We start from the raw sequence: 20,774 nt of genomic DNA, 5'->3' as shown, positions 1-20,774 counted from the left end.
AGGAGCCGAGCGGGCGGGGGAGGGAAGGAAGGAAAGAAAGACGGAAAGAAAGGATCCCCCAAGCCCCGAGGGGAGAGGAAAGGCGAGAAGGTGCGTGAATCGTGAATGTGAAGGAATGTACCTGCACGTCGCCGGAGCCGCACGCTTGGGATAAAAAATAAATTAACCGAGGAGGCTGATCTCTGCAACTTATTACCCGGAAAAAAAAAAAAAAGGAAAAGAAAAACCTTATAGCGGAGGGACAAGAAGAAGAGCGACGAGGCTGCAGCGAGCAGCTCCCGAGTCAGGCACCCGGCGGATGGCGCGGCCGTCCCGCTGACTCCGCGGCCGCGGGAGGCTGCGCGGGGCGGCGCGGCGCGGCGCGGGGCATGCCGTGCCGGCGGCGTGACTGAGCGGGGCGCTCCCGCCGCCCGCTCCGCACCGCGCCGCGCTCCCCTCCGCTCTCTTCCGCCGCATGCCGCCGGCAGCCGCGGCGCGCTGATGCCCCGGGGCCGCGGCGGCGCTGCGGACGGCCCCTAGGATGAGCGAGGGGGCTGCCGGCGCCGCGGCGCCCGGGGCGGCGGAGGCGGCTGCTGCGGCGGGGGGCCCGGGCGGGGATGGGGCCGGGGGGCCGCCGCGGGAGCTGCGCTGCAGCGACTGCATCGTCTGGAACCGGCAGCAGACGTGGCTGTGCGTGGTACCCCTCTTCATCGGCTTCATCGGTCTGGGGCTCAGCCTCATGCTGCTCAAGTGGATCGTGGTGGGCTCCGTCAAGGAGTACGTCCCCACCGAGCTGATGGACGCCAAGGGCGTGGGGCAGGACCCCTTCTTCCTCTCCAAGCCCACCGCCCCCCCCCGCGGCGCGGAGACCACCGCCGCCGCCACGCCGCGGCCGCCCAGCCGTGTCAGCCCCCGCCTCACCACCATGAGCCGGGCTCCCCCGCGGCCCCCCGGCACCCGCGGCCCTGCGCGGGGCGGCCCGCGGCCCACCGCCGCCAGGCACCCCGTGTCGCCGCACACGGCACCGCCCGCCAGCGGCCCCCCCGGCACCGCCGGCCGCGGCGCCCGGCCGCCGCCCGCCGCCCCCAGCACCCCGCCGCTGCCCGCCTGGCCCACTGCGGCACACGCTACCTCCTCCTACAAGATCTACGTCCACGACTCGGCGCCGTCCTGGACCTTGTCTCCCTTCCAGGAGTCGACCACCACCACGCCGGAGGCCAGCACGACCCTCAAAACCCGTAAGTGTCGCCGGCCGCCCCGCGCCCTCGGGCCGCTCGGTGCGCGCCTCGCCCCGTCCCGACCCGGCGTTGGCCGAGCGCCGGCGGGGTCGGGCCGGGGCGATGCGTCGCTCGGAGGTGGCCGCCGTGCCGTTCCCGTGCGGTTGCTGCCATGCGGGAAGCCGGAGAGCTCCGAAGTTTGCGCTTCTTTCTCCCTTCCCTGCTTGCGCCCCCTTTTTTACCCCCGGCGAGTTCCCTGCTTGTGTGATGGATGTTGAGGCAGGAGCAGCCATTTGAGGAGACTCCTTTTCGTTGTGGTTTTAGGAAGGATGCAGACCCCCTTTCCCCTTCTAGGCTGGTCTGTGAAGGGTACTTAGGAGATGCTGGGGGGTTGTCTGAGCGAGGGGGACCAGTGATGACCCCCCACCCCCCCGAAAGGGCAGCGTGGAGAGTGTGGTCTTCAGCAGGTGCGGGCTGGACTGTGCATGTGCTTCTCTGCTGGTGACGGAGTTTGTCTTCCCTCACACTCGTCTGCCTTGAAACGAGGACGGGCTCCGCAGGGATGCTCTCTCCGTCCCAGCGCCCGGCTCCTGAAGGAGCTGCGGCCAGCTCCGCCGGGAAGGAGCCCGGGGCACCCCGCGGGTGTGCACACCCATCCCAGCGCTTCGCCGGCTCCCGTGTGTAGCCACAGCACCGTGTTGCCGTAACCGACTATTTTTTTTTTAAGCAGAGGAGGGGGCTAGTTCTCCGATTGATGCTTGGTGGCTGGCTCTTCCCACCCTCCCAAGCACAAACCGAAGGATTCGGGCTAAAGCTGAAAATTCATTTGGTCTGGGTGCATCAACTTTCAGCTTCTCATAAAGGTTACTTGGGACAAATGCAATCCTTGCCAAAAGAACTTCTGTGCGATGGTATTTAGTGAAATGCTCCATTATACTTTATTATAGTATTTTGCGCTTTCTTGGATGCAGTAGAGGAAGTGAAAAGCTGGGTGTCCTCCATTAACTCTTAGTGGCTGCTGCTGAGAACATCAGTTCGGTTGAACCCCTTTTACAGGTCAGGGCTCCCCTTTTGTATGCTAATGTAGGGGTGTTCTGCTGGAGGATTTTGTTGGAAAGCAATATCAACTTTATTTTGTCTATTAAATCTATTTGTTGATAAGCACTGGGCCAGAGAGGATAGGCAGTGCAAGCTGATCTTGTGAATCGACAAAATTGGGAGAAGAGCAGCAAATTGGATGTGTATGTGTGGGTGGGTGGGTGTGCAGGTGGCGGATGGCTGGGAACGTTTTTGAATGAAGCTATCACTAAATCAGAAGAGCTAACGAGGCAATAACTCGTTTTGCCTGTGTGTGCCACAGTAATTGAGGCAGCCCTTACAGGTGTGTCCAAGCCTGCACGTTCTGTAGGTACAACCTAAGGTAGTTGGAAGTTAGCAGAAGGAAAATCTTTTGTGGAGCTCAACGCAGCCTGTTTCACTCAGGTGTGGGGAGCTGTATAGGGCACTTCTTAAAAACAAAGCAGCAAGTGAAGCCAGATTTTCAACCCATATGTCTGTTCTCAATCCTCTCAACAGATATGCTATATGGTTCTTCATACTGCTGTGATGTATGTGTGTGTATCTGCCTGGGCTTGCCCGGTGGGATCTGTCAGGGTCTAAATGCCCCCTTGCAATCTCTTCCTTTCTTCCCTTTCTGTCTCGTTGGATATGTAAGAGAAATCCACAGCAATTTCCGCCCCTCTAGGCTGTCTCCTTACAAGGTATAGAAGGCAGGAATGTCCTGATTAATAAATAATGTTGAGCTGGCAGGACTCTCCTCTGTGCAAGACACACAAAGGAAGAAGAAAAACCACAATCTTGAGATGTTCCTGGCAGTTGCAGAGCTTCCTAACTATTTTTTTGTTTTAGGGAGGCTGCTAATACCTTTTACAGCAGGGTGTTTCCCTTCATTAAATGGAGCTCGGTTATAGGATGGAAATGCAAGAAGTGCAAATCCAGCAGAAATTGACCCTGTTTGGGCACATTGATAGCAGAGATTATCATTAATGGAAGATTAAATAGATTACATAAAAAAGGATTTGAATTTGTAGGGCATATGAACATTTTTTTTAAAGCCTAAAGCTGTGCTCTCCTGATACATATGAGCATCTCTAAGGATACATGTAAAATTCTTTGAGGCTGCAGTATCCACTGAGGGGAGAGAAAGGAGAAATGCAGTCTTTGTGCTGTGAACTGCTGACATGGTGTGACCCCAAAGCAAGTATCTGTGTCTGCCGCTAATAGCTCTCAGTAAGAAAGGGATTTTTTTTTTTTTTTTTTAAACAATTTCATCCTAATTTCCCAGGATGAGCTGCGTGTTCCTTCTGTGCCCGTTGTTCCAGCTGCTATTGAAATGAAAGTCATGAATCCTGTTGTACCTTGTGAATACAAATCTGACACGATAAATCTCATGCCCCAGCCTTCAAAGTAGTGCATGCCCTTGTGTCATCCTCCGGCTTGGCAAGGCACATATGTGGGCGGGAGTCATAGGTTATTTAACATTTCACAGCTTTTAAGAAAAGAAGTAGCTATCTTTATTTGTACTGGTTTGTGTTGTAGTTTATTTAATTGTTTAAACATGTTAAAATGGGCTCGAATCAGGACTTAGGAAAATGGGAGGCAAAATAGGAGTTATTTCTCCAGAAAGCCAGATGATTGCCCACCTGAGTAAGTGTTGGTAAAGCCTTTTCTCTGTGTGTGTATTAATCTGAGGAGATGTTGTGAAATCTCTCTTTTTTTGTGGGTGTGCATAATGACAATAATTCTTGGTTGTGTTTCACTCAAAGTCAAACTATCTGTTAGCTGTTTTGAGAGTTCTTGATCAAGATCCTCCAGGTTCTGACTAAGCAAAAGCCACTTACTCATCAAATCTCTCTTCTCTGTATCTTGTGCCTGCTTGTGTTTTCCGTGATCACATATGAACCATGCCTTTTCAGCCTAAGCCTCTTCGTCCAGTGCTCAGTGTATAAGTCAATCACTAATTTAGAAGGATAGTCCAGCCTGTAGATCAAAAAAATCAACCAACAGGCTGGAACATGCTAGTGAGGTTTTATTTTTATCAAGTCATTGGTTTCATTTCAAAAGAGTCATGCCCTGATTTTTCCAATATGCATTTTTCATGGTATTCTGGGTTCTTCAGTAATGTTATTATCCTCAAATTGAGGTACTGTACTTAAAAGAATTCCTGTGTGAATTCAGCTATGAAATAGCACTGTGGTTTCTCTTGTGTTCATATGACCAAAGGCTAATGCAGAGAACTGAGGTCAGGCAGGTGGGGCTCAACTAATGCATAGTAACCAAGAAAAGAGACATTACAGAGCACTTAATCAATATATCTTGTGAAGTCCAATTGCAACCCTTTTTTTTTTTTTTTGGGTAGTCTGAGTATACTTTGATTTCCTGCTAAAGATTTTCTGGTCCAGTCGTTTATCCTCGTCATATCTCTGACTGATTGTTATGCACAGCATGGGTTCAAGTAACAAGCATCTGGCAGATGCACTGCTACCAGCACTGACATTTTGGTAAAAGCTGTTTGTTTTATTTTGCACTGACTCAAATATCTTTTTCGCATTAAGGATGACACTTAGATGGAACTGCGGGGTTTTCACCAACTGGAGGGTGTTGTGGGAGGTGCCAAACCGTAGTAAAACCAGACCTACTCTTCCCAGAGCTCTGAAGCATTCTGCCAGCAAATGACATGGATTGTGAACACTTGGCATGATGAGTGTGAGCTGTCATTGAATCGAGGGAAGCACACGTGACCGCAGAGCACGTGCCTTTGGCATTAACTGAGATTAATGTGCCAGTTATTGACCAATTTTAAATGCTTCAAAAGCTGTTGAATTGAAAAAAAAATACTGAGACGAACAACTGGGAGTTTTAAGAGCATTTGCTTCTTCTTCATTCTAACTTATTTTCTTTTCACATACCTTCGGTCAGTATCACAGAGATGATTAGATTTGTGTTTTCTGTCTTAGATACTTGTGGACAGGAGGACTACTATCAAAGTAAAAATAAAAACCACAGATGTGCAACTGAAGTAAAAATTATTGTAATTTATTTTATTTCTCGTATTTTATGGCTATAACTTGCTTCATCTGTTTCAATTAAGTTAGAGGACACTGGACTTAATTTAGTTTCCCATTTTTAATCTTCTTTATAGTTAGGGACAAGAGCAGCTATCATTGAATTCGTAAAGAAGTGGAATATTTAAATAAGACCCACTCAGATATGTACATTGATTCTATTCAGATATATTTCTATTCTCTTCCCTTCATTAAAGTGGTTGTTGGAATCCTATGACCTAGAAGAGCTTGCACAGCACTGGCATGATGAGTGGGAGGGATATGGCTGAAATTATTCCATGCTGATTTTTAACCCTGAAGGAGATTCTTCTGGGGACTGTAGAGTTTGTCATTACATTGATTTAACCTGTGATCACTGGTGAACACAATGCCTTGAATTTTATTTGGCATTTTTTTTTGCATCTATGCAAGGACATTATGTGATGTATTATATGTTGACAACAGAATACCATTATTAAATTAGTGTATTGATTCATTGCAAAGGATTATGCTAAAGTAATGTTCATGGTTTATCTAAACCCACAGAAAATGGAAATTAAAAATTAAAGCAAAAGACCTGTCTCTACAGAATTGTGTCTAGCATTGCACAATGCATTTATCATATGACTCATTGCTTTGAAGGCAAAGCCCAGTAAACACATGGATTGCTGTGGATTTGGCCTTGACTTTCAGTTTTGTAGCCCATATGGTTTTCAGGAAGTACCTGAAACTACCAGTGTTTGGTTCTGTTTATTTCTCCTGTGATTGTTTTGTAAACAAGCTGCACAAGGAAAAGTGCCTAGTAAAATCAGGTAGGATGACTTGGTCACAAGCATATATAAATAAATTTGTTAAAAGCAGAGGCTTGTTTGTCACTGAGCCTGGTGGTTTCTTTTTGAGCTTCTCTGTGCTCGAACAACTTTGCAATACTGCACGTGTATGTGTGTGTGCAAACACAAAATACAAGCATGGATTTGTGCATTTACACAGTTTTTGAGGAGGATCAGGATCTCAAAGCCTGTTGTAACCCCAGGAGCAGTCTTTGGCTGCTTTGGTCCTGGTGCTTGTCCAGTCAGTGTGGTTCACAAAAGAAACCCAGAGGTTTCACCGGAGCTAGTTAGACTGAGTGCCAAGCTGAAGTGCATCTGTTTTGATGTGGAAGTCTCTTTCAGGTTCTGCTGTGTGGAAGGGGTTTGTCGTCACTGTTACTATTAAGCATAAGTACTTTTTTATTATTATGTTGCATTACAAGAGTAGACAAAACACAGGAGAAACCATGAAATACTTTGTGTTATGGAGATGTTTTCTTTCTCCTAGGGACTGAGTTCCCTCAATATGGTGAGGCTTGGAAGTGTCATTTAAGGACAGCTGTACTTGAGATCAAAACTGTGACTGTTTTCTCATGGCTAACTGAATTTCCAAGGTGGACAGCTCATAGACCTGCTTTCTTACTTTTACCTTCGCCCTCCTGTCTAATCTCAAGCCACTCCTCTGAGTAAAGTGCATCTTCATTGGAGAGAGGGCATTTCAAACCTGGACAAGACAGAGGATGAACGTTCAGGTGGCCTCTAAGTAGCACAGGGACAGTAAATGCACACGAGGGGGCAAGTTCTTTTTGAATGGGTTTCTGCTTTTTGTCACATAGGTTTCTGGGGTCCCTTGGTAGAATGCCTTCAAGAGGAAGAAATAGAATAAAGCAGCCACGAGGAAAATTAAAATAGCAACTGCACTTAGAAATTTCCATGTCCTTTTCATGGAAGAAGTGCTTAATTGGATCAACTCTTCCTGGTAAAATTTGGAGGTAGTGCAGAAAAATATATTAACTGAATGCTTATTGCTAACTGTTTAAATGGTTGTTTCTGTTTTTCAATGTACTCAATATTACCCTAGTAAAGTTTAAAAATATATATAAAAGAATTAGTCCAGTATTCTGTCTTTTCTGTCATCTAAAACCAGTATTTTGGATTTCCAAAGCTGTGTTTCTCCTGTAGCATTTAAATAGGAGGATTCCCTGACTTTCAGGTCTTTTTTACAACACATTGCTCCTGATTCCTTCCTTTGGTTTTTTGGTATGGATATGTTGACTGCTGACTGCAGGAGATAAACTATTCAGCTTCAAAGATAATTCACTTCCTATCACGTTGAGCAACCAATTTTAAAGTCCAAATTCATTTATGTTTTTTCCTCAGAGTGATTTTATTTTTTTTTATTTTTGCACGAGGTAAATGTTTGGGGAAAGCTCAGGTAGTATACAAAAGGCTCAGTGTCCATTAAAAATATAACTGGGTAAAAAGAAGCTTTGGTTTGGAATACCTGAATTCTGCTTTGGCCCCTGTAAAATCAACCTAGAAACCTACAAAGTCTCTTCTTCTTACTTTAACATCTTTTTGTTTGTTGGTCTTTGGCTTTATGGCTTTTCTTTTTATTTTAAAATTTGAATTAATCTCTTGGCAAGTCTAAGGGCACTACAGTTATGTCTCATCCCCACTTGCCACTTGTATTTTCCTCTGATGGGAAAGATGCACATTAGCAGTGCAATGGGGCAGGTGCTCTTCATAGAAATATTAACTAGTGTTTTAGCTTGTGTGAAAATTCAGACCTTTCAGAGAGTCATTTTGTAACTCTTATAGTAAAGCATTGAGAAAAACATATTCCGTTAGTATTCTGTGTAGATGTTGTACTGGCCAAACTAGTTTATAGTCTTTCATTTTTTATAAGGAGATTGCTGTATGGCCAAGTTTTGCAAACATTATAGGCCCAGTTTAGGGTGTGCTGGTGATGCATTTTGTGTTTTGTGGAATTGTGGATCTGCAGAATCAGGGGCAATTTATGTGAACATCTGTGTGATTAGATGTGTTTGTCTGTCTTAGATTGCAGCATGAGTGCTTGCAAAACATGCCTGTGTGAGTAAATGTACATCAGCTTTTTAAAGGCTGTCAACATTATTTAAATGTGCCTATTAGAACTGAGTTTCCATTAGAACATATTCTTTGGGTGTGTGTGTGTATTCTTAGCACTGCCTTGAAAAATATATCATTATCCTGTTTACCCTTTGCCTGAAATTAGTTCTGTAGTAAAATCTTTGTGTTCTGGAGGACTGAAGTTGCTTAGCTGTAGACTGTGACAAGACACGTGGGTCATGAATCTTTTTATACATCACTTTCAAACTATTTCTTTTCCTGATTTTTGTTTTTCATTATTCTTGAGTAAATCTCTGGTTTTCTAGTTTTTTTTCTGTATTAATGTTCTTAGCTAGATATAAGTCAAAATTGACTTTTTCATGAAGCTTATGGATAAAAAATGCTTTCTAAAACATTAGGGATGGCAAGGTGTATTTTAATATCTATTATTTTCTGAAACCAAAATATGAAATAAACTTTACATTGTTCTTTTCACAGTGTCATTGCTGTAAAAGTTCAAGATTCTAGTTCAGTGAGAACTGAGTCTTGATTGCTGGCTGTTACCAGATAGAGGGGCTGTAGCACTGTGCAATAGCAAACCAATAAATTAGTATTAATAGCAAATAGCCTCCTTTCCAGAGCTGAGAATTCTCACTGATGTCAGAACTTGTAAGGCAGGGATGGAGATAAGGTGTGTTATTCTCCTGGAAGGGTGCTGGTGGTGTGCTTTTACTGCAGTGACAAGTGGTTGACAAGTAAGGTTGAAAATGTTCAGCCTAAATTTGCTGTGCTCCTTCTGAATGTAACCAAGATTTTAACAAAACCAAGAAAGTTGCACTGAAAAGTGTTGCTAACCTGGAAAACTGTGCTGTGTTGTGCAAGGCTAATGGTTACTTCTGTCTGCCAGTTCAGTGCATAGGAAAATTGCATTTCCAGGAGTGTGCTCAGGGTGCCTCAGAGCTGTAGCTAACTGCCCTTCTCAGTGGCTGAGTAATACCATGGAATATTGAAAAAAATGTGGGGAATCTTTGTTTCCTCTCCCCTGGTGAATTACAGTACAAGTGCTGAGTGGGTTATGATTAAAGTAGTACTAAGCTATCTCAGAAGCTTTGACTAGGAATTGATTGTACAATACTTGCTAAAAACAATCCAGTAATTGTCTTCCAAAGGGGTTGCTTGGTTAGGTTTTTTTTTTTTTTTTAAGAGTAATGTTGTGTGGAGAGAAAATTAATTTTCTTGCTCAATCTGTAAGTGAATTCACAAAAGAGAAGCAGGGGTTTTGTTGGAAACCCAGAGATAAGCTGCACTGAACTGGTATGGTGATTTTCCTGCCAGGGTTCAGTGGGCAGTGGGTTCAGGAACTTTACTGAGGAGATTATTCTGATGAGTGTCCGTTCTCCTGATTTAGAAGGGTAGAGGTACTTTTATAATTATTTCATAAGTAGCTAAACCACATTAGTCTTTAGCCTGAATTCTGGCCCAGATACATAATGGTCATAGTGATAAAAGTTCAATCCCCTTGGGTTTTTGAGTTTTTTTTTTGGTTTTTTTTGGGATCTTTTTGTAATAACTAGAAAGCTTAAAATAATGCATAAATACATACAGCAATGACTTTTTCCTTAAGCAGATTGTGTTTCTTTTGCTTTAAGATTTCAATCTTTTTTTATTATTTATTATAATAGAGCATACCACACATTTCACAGGGTCAGCTGCTTATTTATGAGCTGTATCTCAGTGTAATAAAGTTTGTTGCAATTAGTTTTCATCCTTAAAAAAATGTTAGTCAGAAAAATACAGATTGGAAATCAGAACAATTTATAAATTTTACTGTCTTAACAGGTGAAAGTAATCATTGTGCTGTTTCTGAGTTTATAGTATACACACTTTTAAATTCACTGAATACCTCAAGGTAGTGCTAGTGAAATGCTGCAGTCTCCTACTGGCTGAGGTAGTTGCAGCAGGTTTTAGAGTGCACGTGGGTTCTCTTTCTACCCCCTCTGTTGGGAGGTTGTACCTTTGCCTCAACTGATTACCTTCTGAGCTGTGAGGACCTTGATGCCATCATCATAAAACCCGCAGAGAAAGTGCAACATCCCCAGGATATCTGAGTCCCATTTCTACTGGCAGGGGTGAATATTTGCTGTCACCTTGCCTTACAGAGGAAGAGGGATGGGTAGGGAGCAGAGGTGACAGGGTGAGCTGTGTCCAGGCTGGCCTGGTCTGGGGACACACAACCTCTGCCTTGTCCCTGTCAGCATGAGCTACCCAGCCTTGTTCCCTACAAACCACTGAGGGAAAGAAGTGCTCCTAATACCTTTTCCTATCTGGAGCATGTTCTTCACAGAGCCCTACTTAGTTGTAAATGGAAAGCATGAATAGTAACTTAATATTTTAAATTGGCTTTAGAAGTATCTGTCTGCAATAGGAAATTCAGGTTTTTGTTCTTGGATGGCTGGATTTAATCCGAATAAGTGAAGCTGAAGTGCTAGTGTGGGTTGTGTTTAAGAGGGGAAGAGTTTGATACCATAATTGTTATTTTAGAGGTGGCTGGAAAGATCACTTGCACTTACTGGGTTTCAGTATTTTGGTACACTACAAGGCTTGATTGCACCTTGTGTTTGCATACATTTGGAAAGCTGTCCTGTGTCACCTTGGCAGATGTAGGGGATTTGTAGCCAGCCACAGCTTTGCTGCTGTAAGATGGACCTATAAATATGAACTGAACACACACAGATTGAGGAGCTACTGAGCTCCTCATTCCTGGTTTGTTTACAGTGCATAATTTGGAACCAGGAACACATATTTATTTAAATTTTACAATGATTAAAATGCATTTAGCCCTGATTTTAACTGAACACTTGACTGGTCAGTGATGTACTTATAGAAAATTAAGGATATTGGACAGGCATAGCAATAAAATGCCTTACTGAAGAGATGATGGTGAGTAAAGTCCTACAGTAAGGATGAGGTATGTTAGATGATCAAAAGACTAGTAATGCTTCTGAGATGTTTTATTTGCACACTGAGAATTTTGGCTGCTTAAGTTTATTAGGGAGCTTATTTTTTTAAAAAATGCTTTTAAGAAGATACTGTAAGATTATATCTAATTAATTAGACACATTACATTTGTATTATTTAATTAGAGATTATTTTTCAATCACCCCTTAAAATTGTAACTCTCTCTTAATATTTTTTTCACATTTTTAATCCTGTTTATGAATGCAGTCTGTATAAAAGCATAGACTCTTGGACTTTTTTTCTAACACATTTCCTATATTTTTGTGTTGTGGAACAGAATTAGAATCTGAGGAACTCACGTGTAACTGAGTATTCAGTGGGAGCTGTAGGTCAGCAGTTCTGCAAGAATCACAGCAAGAAGCAGGGTAGACCACAGAAAGGCACTAGATTGAGTGTTTTACATGAGAACTCTTCATTGAGAAGAGTTCAGAGTCCAAACATAATGAATTTCTTCTGAAGTTCAGTTCGACTCTGCCTAGAGAGAGGCTGGATGATCAAAATACAAATAAAGGAAATCAGGAGGATATTAAATGAAGTATATGTGCTGTGCAGTTTCAGCAGCTGTTATGGCAAGGAAGCTGACCTAAAAAGCAGAGATGCCCCAGCATGTCACCTTTTTGTTGGTTACTGTGTGTAAGGATTTCCTGCATTCCACAGCGCAGTAACTGTCCCCAGTGGGTGCAGGAGCAGCCATCCCCCGTGTGTGGGTGCAGATCCTTCCCTGCAGGCAGCACCCAGGGCTGCATGAACTGCGCTGCCCTGCCTGCGCTGGGGCTCTGCCCTCTGCTGCTGCAGCTCAGCAAAAAATCACCCTCACTTCCCCCTTCCACCAGGGAAAAAAGGGCCTTTAGCAGTGATGGCTTCTTTCTCACTAGTTTAGCTTGCTTATTGGTCTGCTGTTCATCCCAAAAAGCTGTTATAACCTCAATGACAGTGAAAGATCTGAGACTTGGTTACTGGAAGTCAGGAGACCAGGAGTGGTCTTTCCTTTTCCTCAAGCTCAGGTTTTCTTATTTGTGAAATAAAGACATGGTGAAGAGGTACAGATGAGAAGTAAGGTGTGTATTAATGAATATTCAAAAAATAAGGAAATATAAGTCTTGCTTCACATTTCAGAAAGTACCTGATGTCCTTGGTTGTTCTGTTGCTGGAGTGTCTTATAATTTCCAATAATTCTCTGACAGTGAAATCTATTGGACTTAAGTACTAAAGAGGAAGGGACAGAAGCATCTATTTTTTTTTTTTTTTTGAGGTTAATTTAAAAATATATCTCCAAGTATAGCCAAGATCTGTCCCCAGATCTCAGGGCTGTATCTGACAGGAGGGCAGGGCTGTCTGTGAGACACCCTAGCAAGCCGCTTACTCTAGTTAGTAATTCTTTATTTTTGTCCTGCAATGAGTGGAATCAGGTTTGAATTTGGGACACTCATTAGGCCAAAGCCTGCCATTATGACAACCCCATTTAAATCTTTTTAGCTTAACTTTATAATCACTTGTCACTGGGAATTTTAGTAACTACTATGTTTTATATTACTGTCTTGTTATATTTTAGGACCAAAGTGTTATTGTTGCCATATCTCACATCAAAAGGAAGAAACACTTTCAGTATGGTGTAGTCTTCTATAGATAGAGTCAAAATGCTCTCTGAGTAGGTGGGATCCTAATCCAAATCCAAACCCAATGAGATAAGTGAGAATAAGTGGGCTCTAGCTAACATTTAAAATAAACAGTTACAAAGAAGTGACTTGCTTAGCCTAGTCTGTTGTTCTCCATTTGCTCATAGTTGACTTTTCTGAAGTGTAACTATGCTGATCTCTAAAAAAAAAAAAATCTAACAATAAAAATGCATTTATTAAAGGGAATCTCAGGTGGAGAATAAGACAAGTTTTATGGGAGAGGTATGGTAATAAATCAACCAACACAACTGGAGAAAAATTGGCAAATATTTTTTTACTGTATTTCTTTCAACCTCCTTCCAATAGTGAGACACCAGTGTCAACAAAGTTTGAATTGTTTGTTATTTCTTCAATTAGCTGAAATGTTTTTCATAACTTGAACTGATATGCTTGGGTTTCAAGTGTAAATATGTAAGCTTGCTAAGTGTTTTGTTTGCTTATTTTTCCTGCTGTGAGGTTTGGGGTTTAAAACCAGTGTCTGTAGCAGAGAAACTTACTAGTGGTGGGCAATAAGCTGTTTAACATCTTCAAATGTTCGTGTACTCAGTATTTTAGAGAAAGGTTTCATATCACTGGTTATTACTGAGGATAAATATTGTATTAACACCTAGATGTACAACCCCAACACACACGTTCTCATTGGAGACTCGCTCATTATAAATTTCAAAGCCTGTATGAAATGATTTACACTGGTGCTTTAAAAACATGTTTGGATAATAGCCTTTTTAATGCCTTGAGGGCATTTAATTGCCACTAAGTGGCACAATCTGTTGTTTGGAATGGAGAGCTGGGAATATTTCAGTTGCAAATAGGATAATGAAATGGATTGGAAACAAGGAGGTGTAACAACGGAATATTAACTGTGATATTAGCAATGAGGTTGGCATCCTGTTTATGACCAGAGTATTCAGTGTGTGCCCCACAAGGTGGGATATCTGTTCCCAGGCAGTCATGGGGTTTCCTGCAGGGAGCTGACTCCTGAAGCCTGCAAATGGCCTGAGGTGGGACACACTGAAACTCTACTAGTCTGGAACAGTTGTGCCTGGCCCCCTTTACTGAATTTGTGTAGAAGGGTTTTGTCAATGATTTTATATTTCATATTTTGCATGACTCTCAGTGGTTCTGTCAGTCTTGTTTTGCAAAAAAAACCCAAACAATTACAGTTCTTCAAAGTTCCGGGTACTCTTTCTGTAAATCATGGGCAACTTTACCAAATACCTGACTTCTCAGAGAGCTGAGCAGTTGACTGTGGGACTAGTGTGGATAGCCACTGGGGAGGGAATCACAGAAAGGGTGATTTGCACATCTTTAGATAGTTTTGTAAAGCAAACAACACTCGGTATATTTGGAGTTTCTATGTGAAATCAAGATGTGATATCAAAGGAGGATTTCATACTGCACATCTTAAAAATTAACTGTAGGGGTGGGCTTCAACTTGCAATAGGTGTGTAACCTAAAATATTCTGCTATATTTGCTTTTCAAATCTTAGCTTCTCAAAGTATAGGCCTTTATAACTATTTAGAAGTTTCATTGATGGGTTCTGTAGAACCTTTTAAACAGGGACATGTAACAGCTATTCCCAAGTAATGTGTTATTCAGAGGGTATGTCCATAATAAACCTAGCAGGAGCTGTCTTTTGTCATTTTGTTTTTTTTTTAATGTTTGCTATGCTACTGTGCTTTGCTGATGCAGTGAAGTGGTGAATGCCCTTTTCAGTGTTCTGGGCTGATTCTTCCAGAAATACCCAGTGAGCAGGACAGGAGAGGCAGGAGCAGAGGTCTTGTGCTGAGAGGAAATGAGAGACAGATTTGGAAGCTCAGGAGATTGGAAAAGCCAGTGGAACTGTTTGTATTATGAATATTTAGTGTGCTTTCTCTTAGGCCAAATTTATTATGATAAAGCTCCTGCCAGCAAGTGAATTACTGAGGAGCTAAGAAGGAAATTGTCCCAGGATGATGTGCTGTACCCATCATCAGGTGATACAGTCTGGGAACACTTCCTGTGGTACTCTTTGACCCAGGATCCTGTGGTATTCTCCTGGAATGGGTGGTACTGCCAAAGAGAAAGAATTCTAAATGTGGTGGGATATTTCAGCACATCTTTTCAATTTCCCGAACAAAAATATTTCCCAGCCAGTTGAGCCTGTTGTTTTGTGCTGCCTCTGCAGTCTGTGTTGAATGAACATTGTCATCATCCTCATCACCTGAGTGTGCTGTGTCCCTCCACTCTTGAACCTTGTTGGAAGGCTGTCATGTGTCTCAATGGACAGGGAATTGTCCCCAAAAGGCTGTGTGCACCTTAAGGGTGCTCACATCATTCTTACATCCTTTTGGTATTATTTAATCCAAAATGCTGTTTTTAAAAAGAAAAAAAGTTACCATGAAGGGCAGCCATGTCTTTTAAAATTCTAAGTAATAAAAAAGAATTCTGAATTCAGAATGTCATTTGAAGTTACTGTGGAAGTCCAATGATGGCATTGTGTTCTGTTTGTTTCTTGAGAAGTTCCAGGTGTCTCTCTTCTGTTTTCATTTCTCTGCCACTTGCTGATTAGGATGAAAAAAAATGATGTAGGCAACAGCAAAACATAAATTTGATATTTGTTTTCTATTAAGCAGATAATAACTCAATTGTATTCAAACCTTGCTTAAGTCTTATGGATCTTTTCCACTATACAAAAATCTTACTAAACTCTGGAGAGATAAATACTTGGGATATTTTGGCCCACCTTTGTGAGAGTCAGAGGCATAGTTTCACATCTGTTTTTGATTATTCATTTGTTATGGTTTTGGGTTTTTTTCCAGATTATATTTTATTTTTTTGGCAAGTGCCCTGGAATTTACAATGAGCTTTAGAAAGTAATCTTGTAGAATCTTTGCATGATGCTTCTTTCATATAAGGACTTCATCTTCTCTGTAAGTGGTTCCTACTGGAAATAAAAAGTTTGTAGGAGATGTTTCTCCATCATATTCTGCAGTAAAGATCAATGCATTGAAGTAATTTATCTGCAGTATCCATAATTGATGCCTGATCTTTTAGTAGAACATCTGATTCTTTCCTAACCTTCCTGTTACTGATACACTTAAATACTTTATTTATTGCCTTTACCTAATAGCTTTTAAAATTCTCTTGGTTTTCTGATTCATTTGCTCAGGATAGATTTTATTTTAGAAAGGATGTGTTGTCATTTTGCTTGCTGTCTTCCCCTGTAGTGTTCTCTTGCTTTCAGGGAGAGGAAGAACTCCATTCCCTCCCTGTTATATTACAATCTCATTTGAAGTGCTTATATTTTATATCCTTAGGCTTTCCCCCTTCCATTTAATTTCCTTCCTTTTTCTTTTTTTCCAACTTCCCAAATCTTTTCAAAAGCTTGCCTGTTGTTTGAAATGGCTGTGGTTTTTCTTATCATCCCCCCTTTTCTGTCATGACTGAGCTGCATCATACTCTCATCTTTTGAATTAGCTTCTGTTTTTCTGTGAGAACTGAGTCAAAACTGATTGCCTGATATCCTTTTCCTGCTGTTCCAAGAAGCAGCTGTTGCTGCTAGAAACAACGAAATAATAGACTACAAGAATACAATCACATTTTTCCATTTACTGTGTTCTGTGATCTTTTAAGTGGCCACAGTGGAGTAGAATTTTCTGTATTTGCTTGCATCAATCAGGTAGAAAGTTGTCACGTTATCCACTCTCTTTGAGTCTTTGCTGATTTTGTGAGGAAGAGTTTGAAAACTTGTTTCACCTTTAGCAATGTTCAAGTTCCTGTCTGATAGAGTTTTCCCATGGTCACTGCATCTAAGTGACTAATTTTTAAATAACCTCACACAATAAGAGTGTATTTTCTGTTACACATGGGGATAAAATATTTGAAAATCATCCCTAGAAGTTTGTATTTTCTTATAGAAGAATACAGATCTATCTTCCTAATTCCATCTTGCAATTCCTTAATTTGCATTATTGGCATGGCCATTCTGCCTAAACATGGCATTTTCCTAAGCACTGCAGGGTGCTCAAGGAGATGAGTTTGTGGCGTCAGCCCTTCCAAAAAGTGAGTTCTTCTCCTTCTCCTTTGTGGTTCTTGCCAGTTCACTTGGAGAACTGGAGAGCTGTAGCTCCAAATAAACAGCAATTTGTTGGCTGACGAGTAGTCAGAACAGTCTGATAAAAATCAGTTTCCTGATGGTTTTTTCCTTCATGATCTTCATTTGGAGTGAATGCCAGCGATGGTCTGATATGGTTTCCTGTGTTCTGCCACTTTTGTGCTTCCTTTCCTTTACAATACAAGCAGTTTACAGCTGCTGGATTTGTCTTATGTGGGCCCCAGACATCCCAGAGACAGGAGGTTAAAACATACTGTCCTCTTCTCACATATGGGTCCTTGGTTCACTCTAATTCACCTGCTCCTTGGGTATTTGTAACTCCTTTGGGACACACATACCACTACACTCTCACTTTGGAAATTTCTGTTTGTGGGTACAGGTCTCTATTTTCAACCAAGAAAAAGGTTGTATTTTTTAACAGTTATACAGCTGGGTTTTTTAATTGCCTCGCTTCACTTTAGGTCATTATCTGGTGTTTGAAATTCTAACAGAATAATAAATTTGGGTGGAGGGAACATGTATTCTGAATGACAGATGTCTTCACTGTACCATGATTTTAAAAGATGTCCATTTTTCAGTTAAAAATACGTGGTCTGGGCTTTATGGGTCTCTTCTGCTTCCTCAAGAATAATTTAAACTTCCCAGAGTATTTCTTTTTACGATTTTGCACCTTTTTGACACTTTCTGCCTCTGAATTTCATGTTCTTGCAAATTTCCAGAAATTATTATTCAAATAAATATTTAAATGCACTGTGAAAGAACTTATAGAAATACAGTAGGTTGCCTTTGTTCCCTAGATAACTAAGCTTTATTTTGATCAGTTAATTTGTAGTAGCTTTATTCCCCTGAGCAGGTAATTAAATGAAGAATAAAGCCATTTGAAAGAAAAAGCCTTCTGCATTTTCTTACTATTTCTCAACATTTAGGAGAAAATAGAACAATATTGTATTTAAAAGGACAACACAGCTATTTCTGTTTGAAAAATAGAACATCTTATTGTATATTAGGTAGCACCATATTCTATTCATGATGATACTGGGATCCTTTTTAATTTGCAGTTGTAGAGCATATTCCTTTATGGATGAGTGCATTTGTTTTTCCAGAGGTCACACACAGTAAAACTCCTGCTGTACATCCATGAGAGAATTCAGTGATTCCTGTTGCATCTATCCCAGAGCCCTGTTTAGTCATCACTGTCAAAAAATGTTATCTGGATTCCTTTTCTTTATTAGAAACACTTTCCTGTCGTTAGTTCTTGAGGTCCTTCACCGAATAGTAGACACAACTTAAGTAAAAGTTCTTTTCAGATTTGTGAAGAATTCTGTGACATTTTAACCTTTCGTATACTCCTTTCAAAACTTCCTTAACAAAGGAATCACATTTCAAAATTTCCTTTCTTTCCCCAAAATGGTCTCTGAAATGCAGAATGCTGGTAAAATGTTAATTTGATAAGCTTGGGTCTATAATGTTGTGTGTTGAAAAATTATTTTTGCCAACCAATCTGTATGTCCACTTACATATTTTTTCTGTGTAACCTTCATCCTCAATTGACTTTTATAGACAAAAACTGTTATTTTCAGAGCTGGTCTGACTTAAGACTGCACTTCACACAGAAGTGTGTGCATTCCAACTTCCCTTTGCTTCCTCAAAGACCATTTTTTCCTAGTGTTTTGCAGTCCTCACCTACTGAAAGTTTGGAAGTTTTCCTGAGGTCTAATATGACTTTCCTTCTGTTGTTCTTTGAAAGGTGCACAGAGAGGATAGATGATCCCTTTGCATCAATGTGTTTTTTCAATTTTCATTTTGGGTTGTCTTGCTGTTTTTGTGTCTGCCAGCCATTTGTTTTCTGTTGCTGTGATCATTTCTGCTTACACATCGTAACTTGGGCCTGTCCCAACCGAAGAACTTGGAGTTTTTTGGATTACTGCCTGCAACCAGTAATTTTTATCTCTCTGCTCTCTCCAGAACTCTAATCCAAAGTCTTCAAGTGAGCCACTTCTGTGGCACTGGGAAGCAGAATTATTTGCTTCCCTCAGCTTACATATAAGAGAGATTTTAATAATTTTGCAGTTATGTAATGAAATCAATATCCTTATTCTCTATTTTTTCCAAGCTCCATCACTGTTTTCTTGTTTCTTAAAACGCTGTTACTCTTAGAACCTGTTAATTTAAATCACCTCCACACTGGTGTAGCTGTACCCATTTTAGTGGTTGCATTGTGTAATTCTAGATGAGACAAACAAGATTTTAATAAGGTGAGAAAAACAATGTGTTTATGTTTACTGTTTATTTTGAATTATACGAGCACTGAAATTTTAATTAATCTATCTCTACCTCTTAATAAGTGTTTTATACCCTTTTATAATAGGAGATTGCATTGTGAAGCAGATTTGAAACAAAAGCAGTGTGTTAATTTATATGAATGCTAGGATGTTTTCTAATAGTGAATTTTCCTGTTTTGTTTTTGTTTCACAGCACACAAAACTGCAGGAGGGTGTAGATGTGCAGTTGACAATGCCCATCTGATTTATTTCTTTAATCTGCTTTTGAATATTTTAGTACTTTGTATGATCTCTAAAGGGTTACAGGTTGAGTAGGCCTTAAGAGGCATTAAAAACCTGGTTTGATGACCAGTTTAATGCTTCTTCCAAGAACAATTTGTAGAGATTAGGATTTAGTGAGATATCACTGGAGGATTAGCAATTGCTTCTTAAGGCATTGTGAGCTGACAGCTAATGGATAACTTTCCCCGATAGCTCTTTTATAGTCCACTGCAGCTGGATAAAAATCAATGAGCAAGTGAACTTAAGTTTGTGTATCCATTAATTTTGGTTTTAACAGATGAGTATGACTGCCACAGTGACTTGCTTAGTGTGTTCTTCCCATCTGTCATTATCTAGATAACCTCAATTAACACACTGATTAATCCTCGAATTCTTCTTCAGTTGTTCCTTTCTGGACTGCTCAATGTGAAGGAAAATGTTCCCAGCCTGTCTGAGCAGACAGAACACATGCTAATCAATACCCAGATAAACAGAGCCTGAAGAAAAGGAGCCTACTTTTCCTCATGTTTCCTGCCCTCCCTTGGTGCTAAATCAATCTGTGCTTATATTAATTTTTTTTCCATTTCTTTTTCCTTAATCTGTTCTACATTTTTGCTATTATTTGAACTTAAAGCAAATAGTTGCCTTGAATTTTACTGCTGGCTGAGAATTACAAAGCACATTTACATTGTGATTTCCAAAGGAACAGCAGTTATGGTATAAAATGGTTTTATTTTTACAGATAAACAGAGTTAAAAGAACTGTGCAGCTGTCAGGATTGTTTGTGAGGGAGCCTCAGCCCTCATTTTGAATCTAGTGGTGTTCCCATAGTTATAATCTAATTTAAACATTTTGCTTCTTAACTGTAGCTGTCATATCTGTTGAGTATTGACTGGGGGACAGTTCTTCCCTTCAAAAGTTAGTGGCATGAAATAAGTATAATCCAATATTTCAGTTGCAATGTTTTCACCACCTACATAGGAACAAACATTTCTTTATTTATTTATTTACGTTAAGCCCTGCTTTTTAAAGGTGAAAAACATAACCCAAACCTGTGAAGAGTACAACAAAAACATCTCCTGTTTTCCATCCCCCCTTAGTAAGAACTAGCTGTGGAAGCTGTTTCTCTGCACTAGGCAGGATTAAGTAAGAAAGGTTTTAGTAAAAAACTTATGAAGAAACTAATTGTGTGTGTTGAGTGAGTAATGTTTAAAAGAAAGCTACAGGAAAAATTACCTAGA

At 41.0% G+C, this 20,774-nt stretch overlaps 1 protein-coding gene across 1 annotated transcript in view; it reads left to right on the top strand.

Moving 5' to 3' along the window:
• Positions 1 to 520: 520 nt before the first annotated feature.
• The window catches only part of NRG3 (neuregulin 3), a 337,591-nt gene continuing 317,337 nt past the window's right edge, over positions 521 to 20,774 (top strand). Inside the window, exon 1 of the mRNA XM_059851236.1 lies at positions 521 to 1,217. Coding sequence (XP_059707219.1) covers positions 521 to 1,217 — 697 coding nt within the window. The remainder of the gene's footprint in view (positions 1,218 to 20,774) is intronic.

Source organism: Haemorhous mexicanus, chromosome 7 (genome assembly GCF_027477595.1).
Source record: "Haemorhous mexicanus isolate bHaeMex1 chromosome 7, bHaeMex1.pri, whole genome shotgun sequence".
NCBI lineage: Eukaryota > Metazoa > Chordata > Aves > Passeriformes > Fringillidae > Haemorhous > Haemorhous mexicanus.
This window is presented reverse-complemented; position numbering and strand designations above follow the sequence as displayed.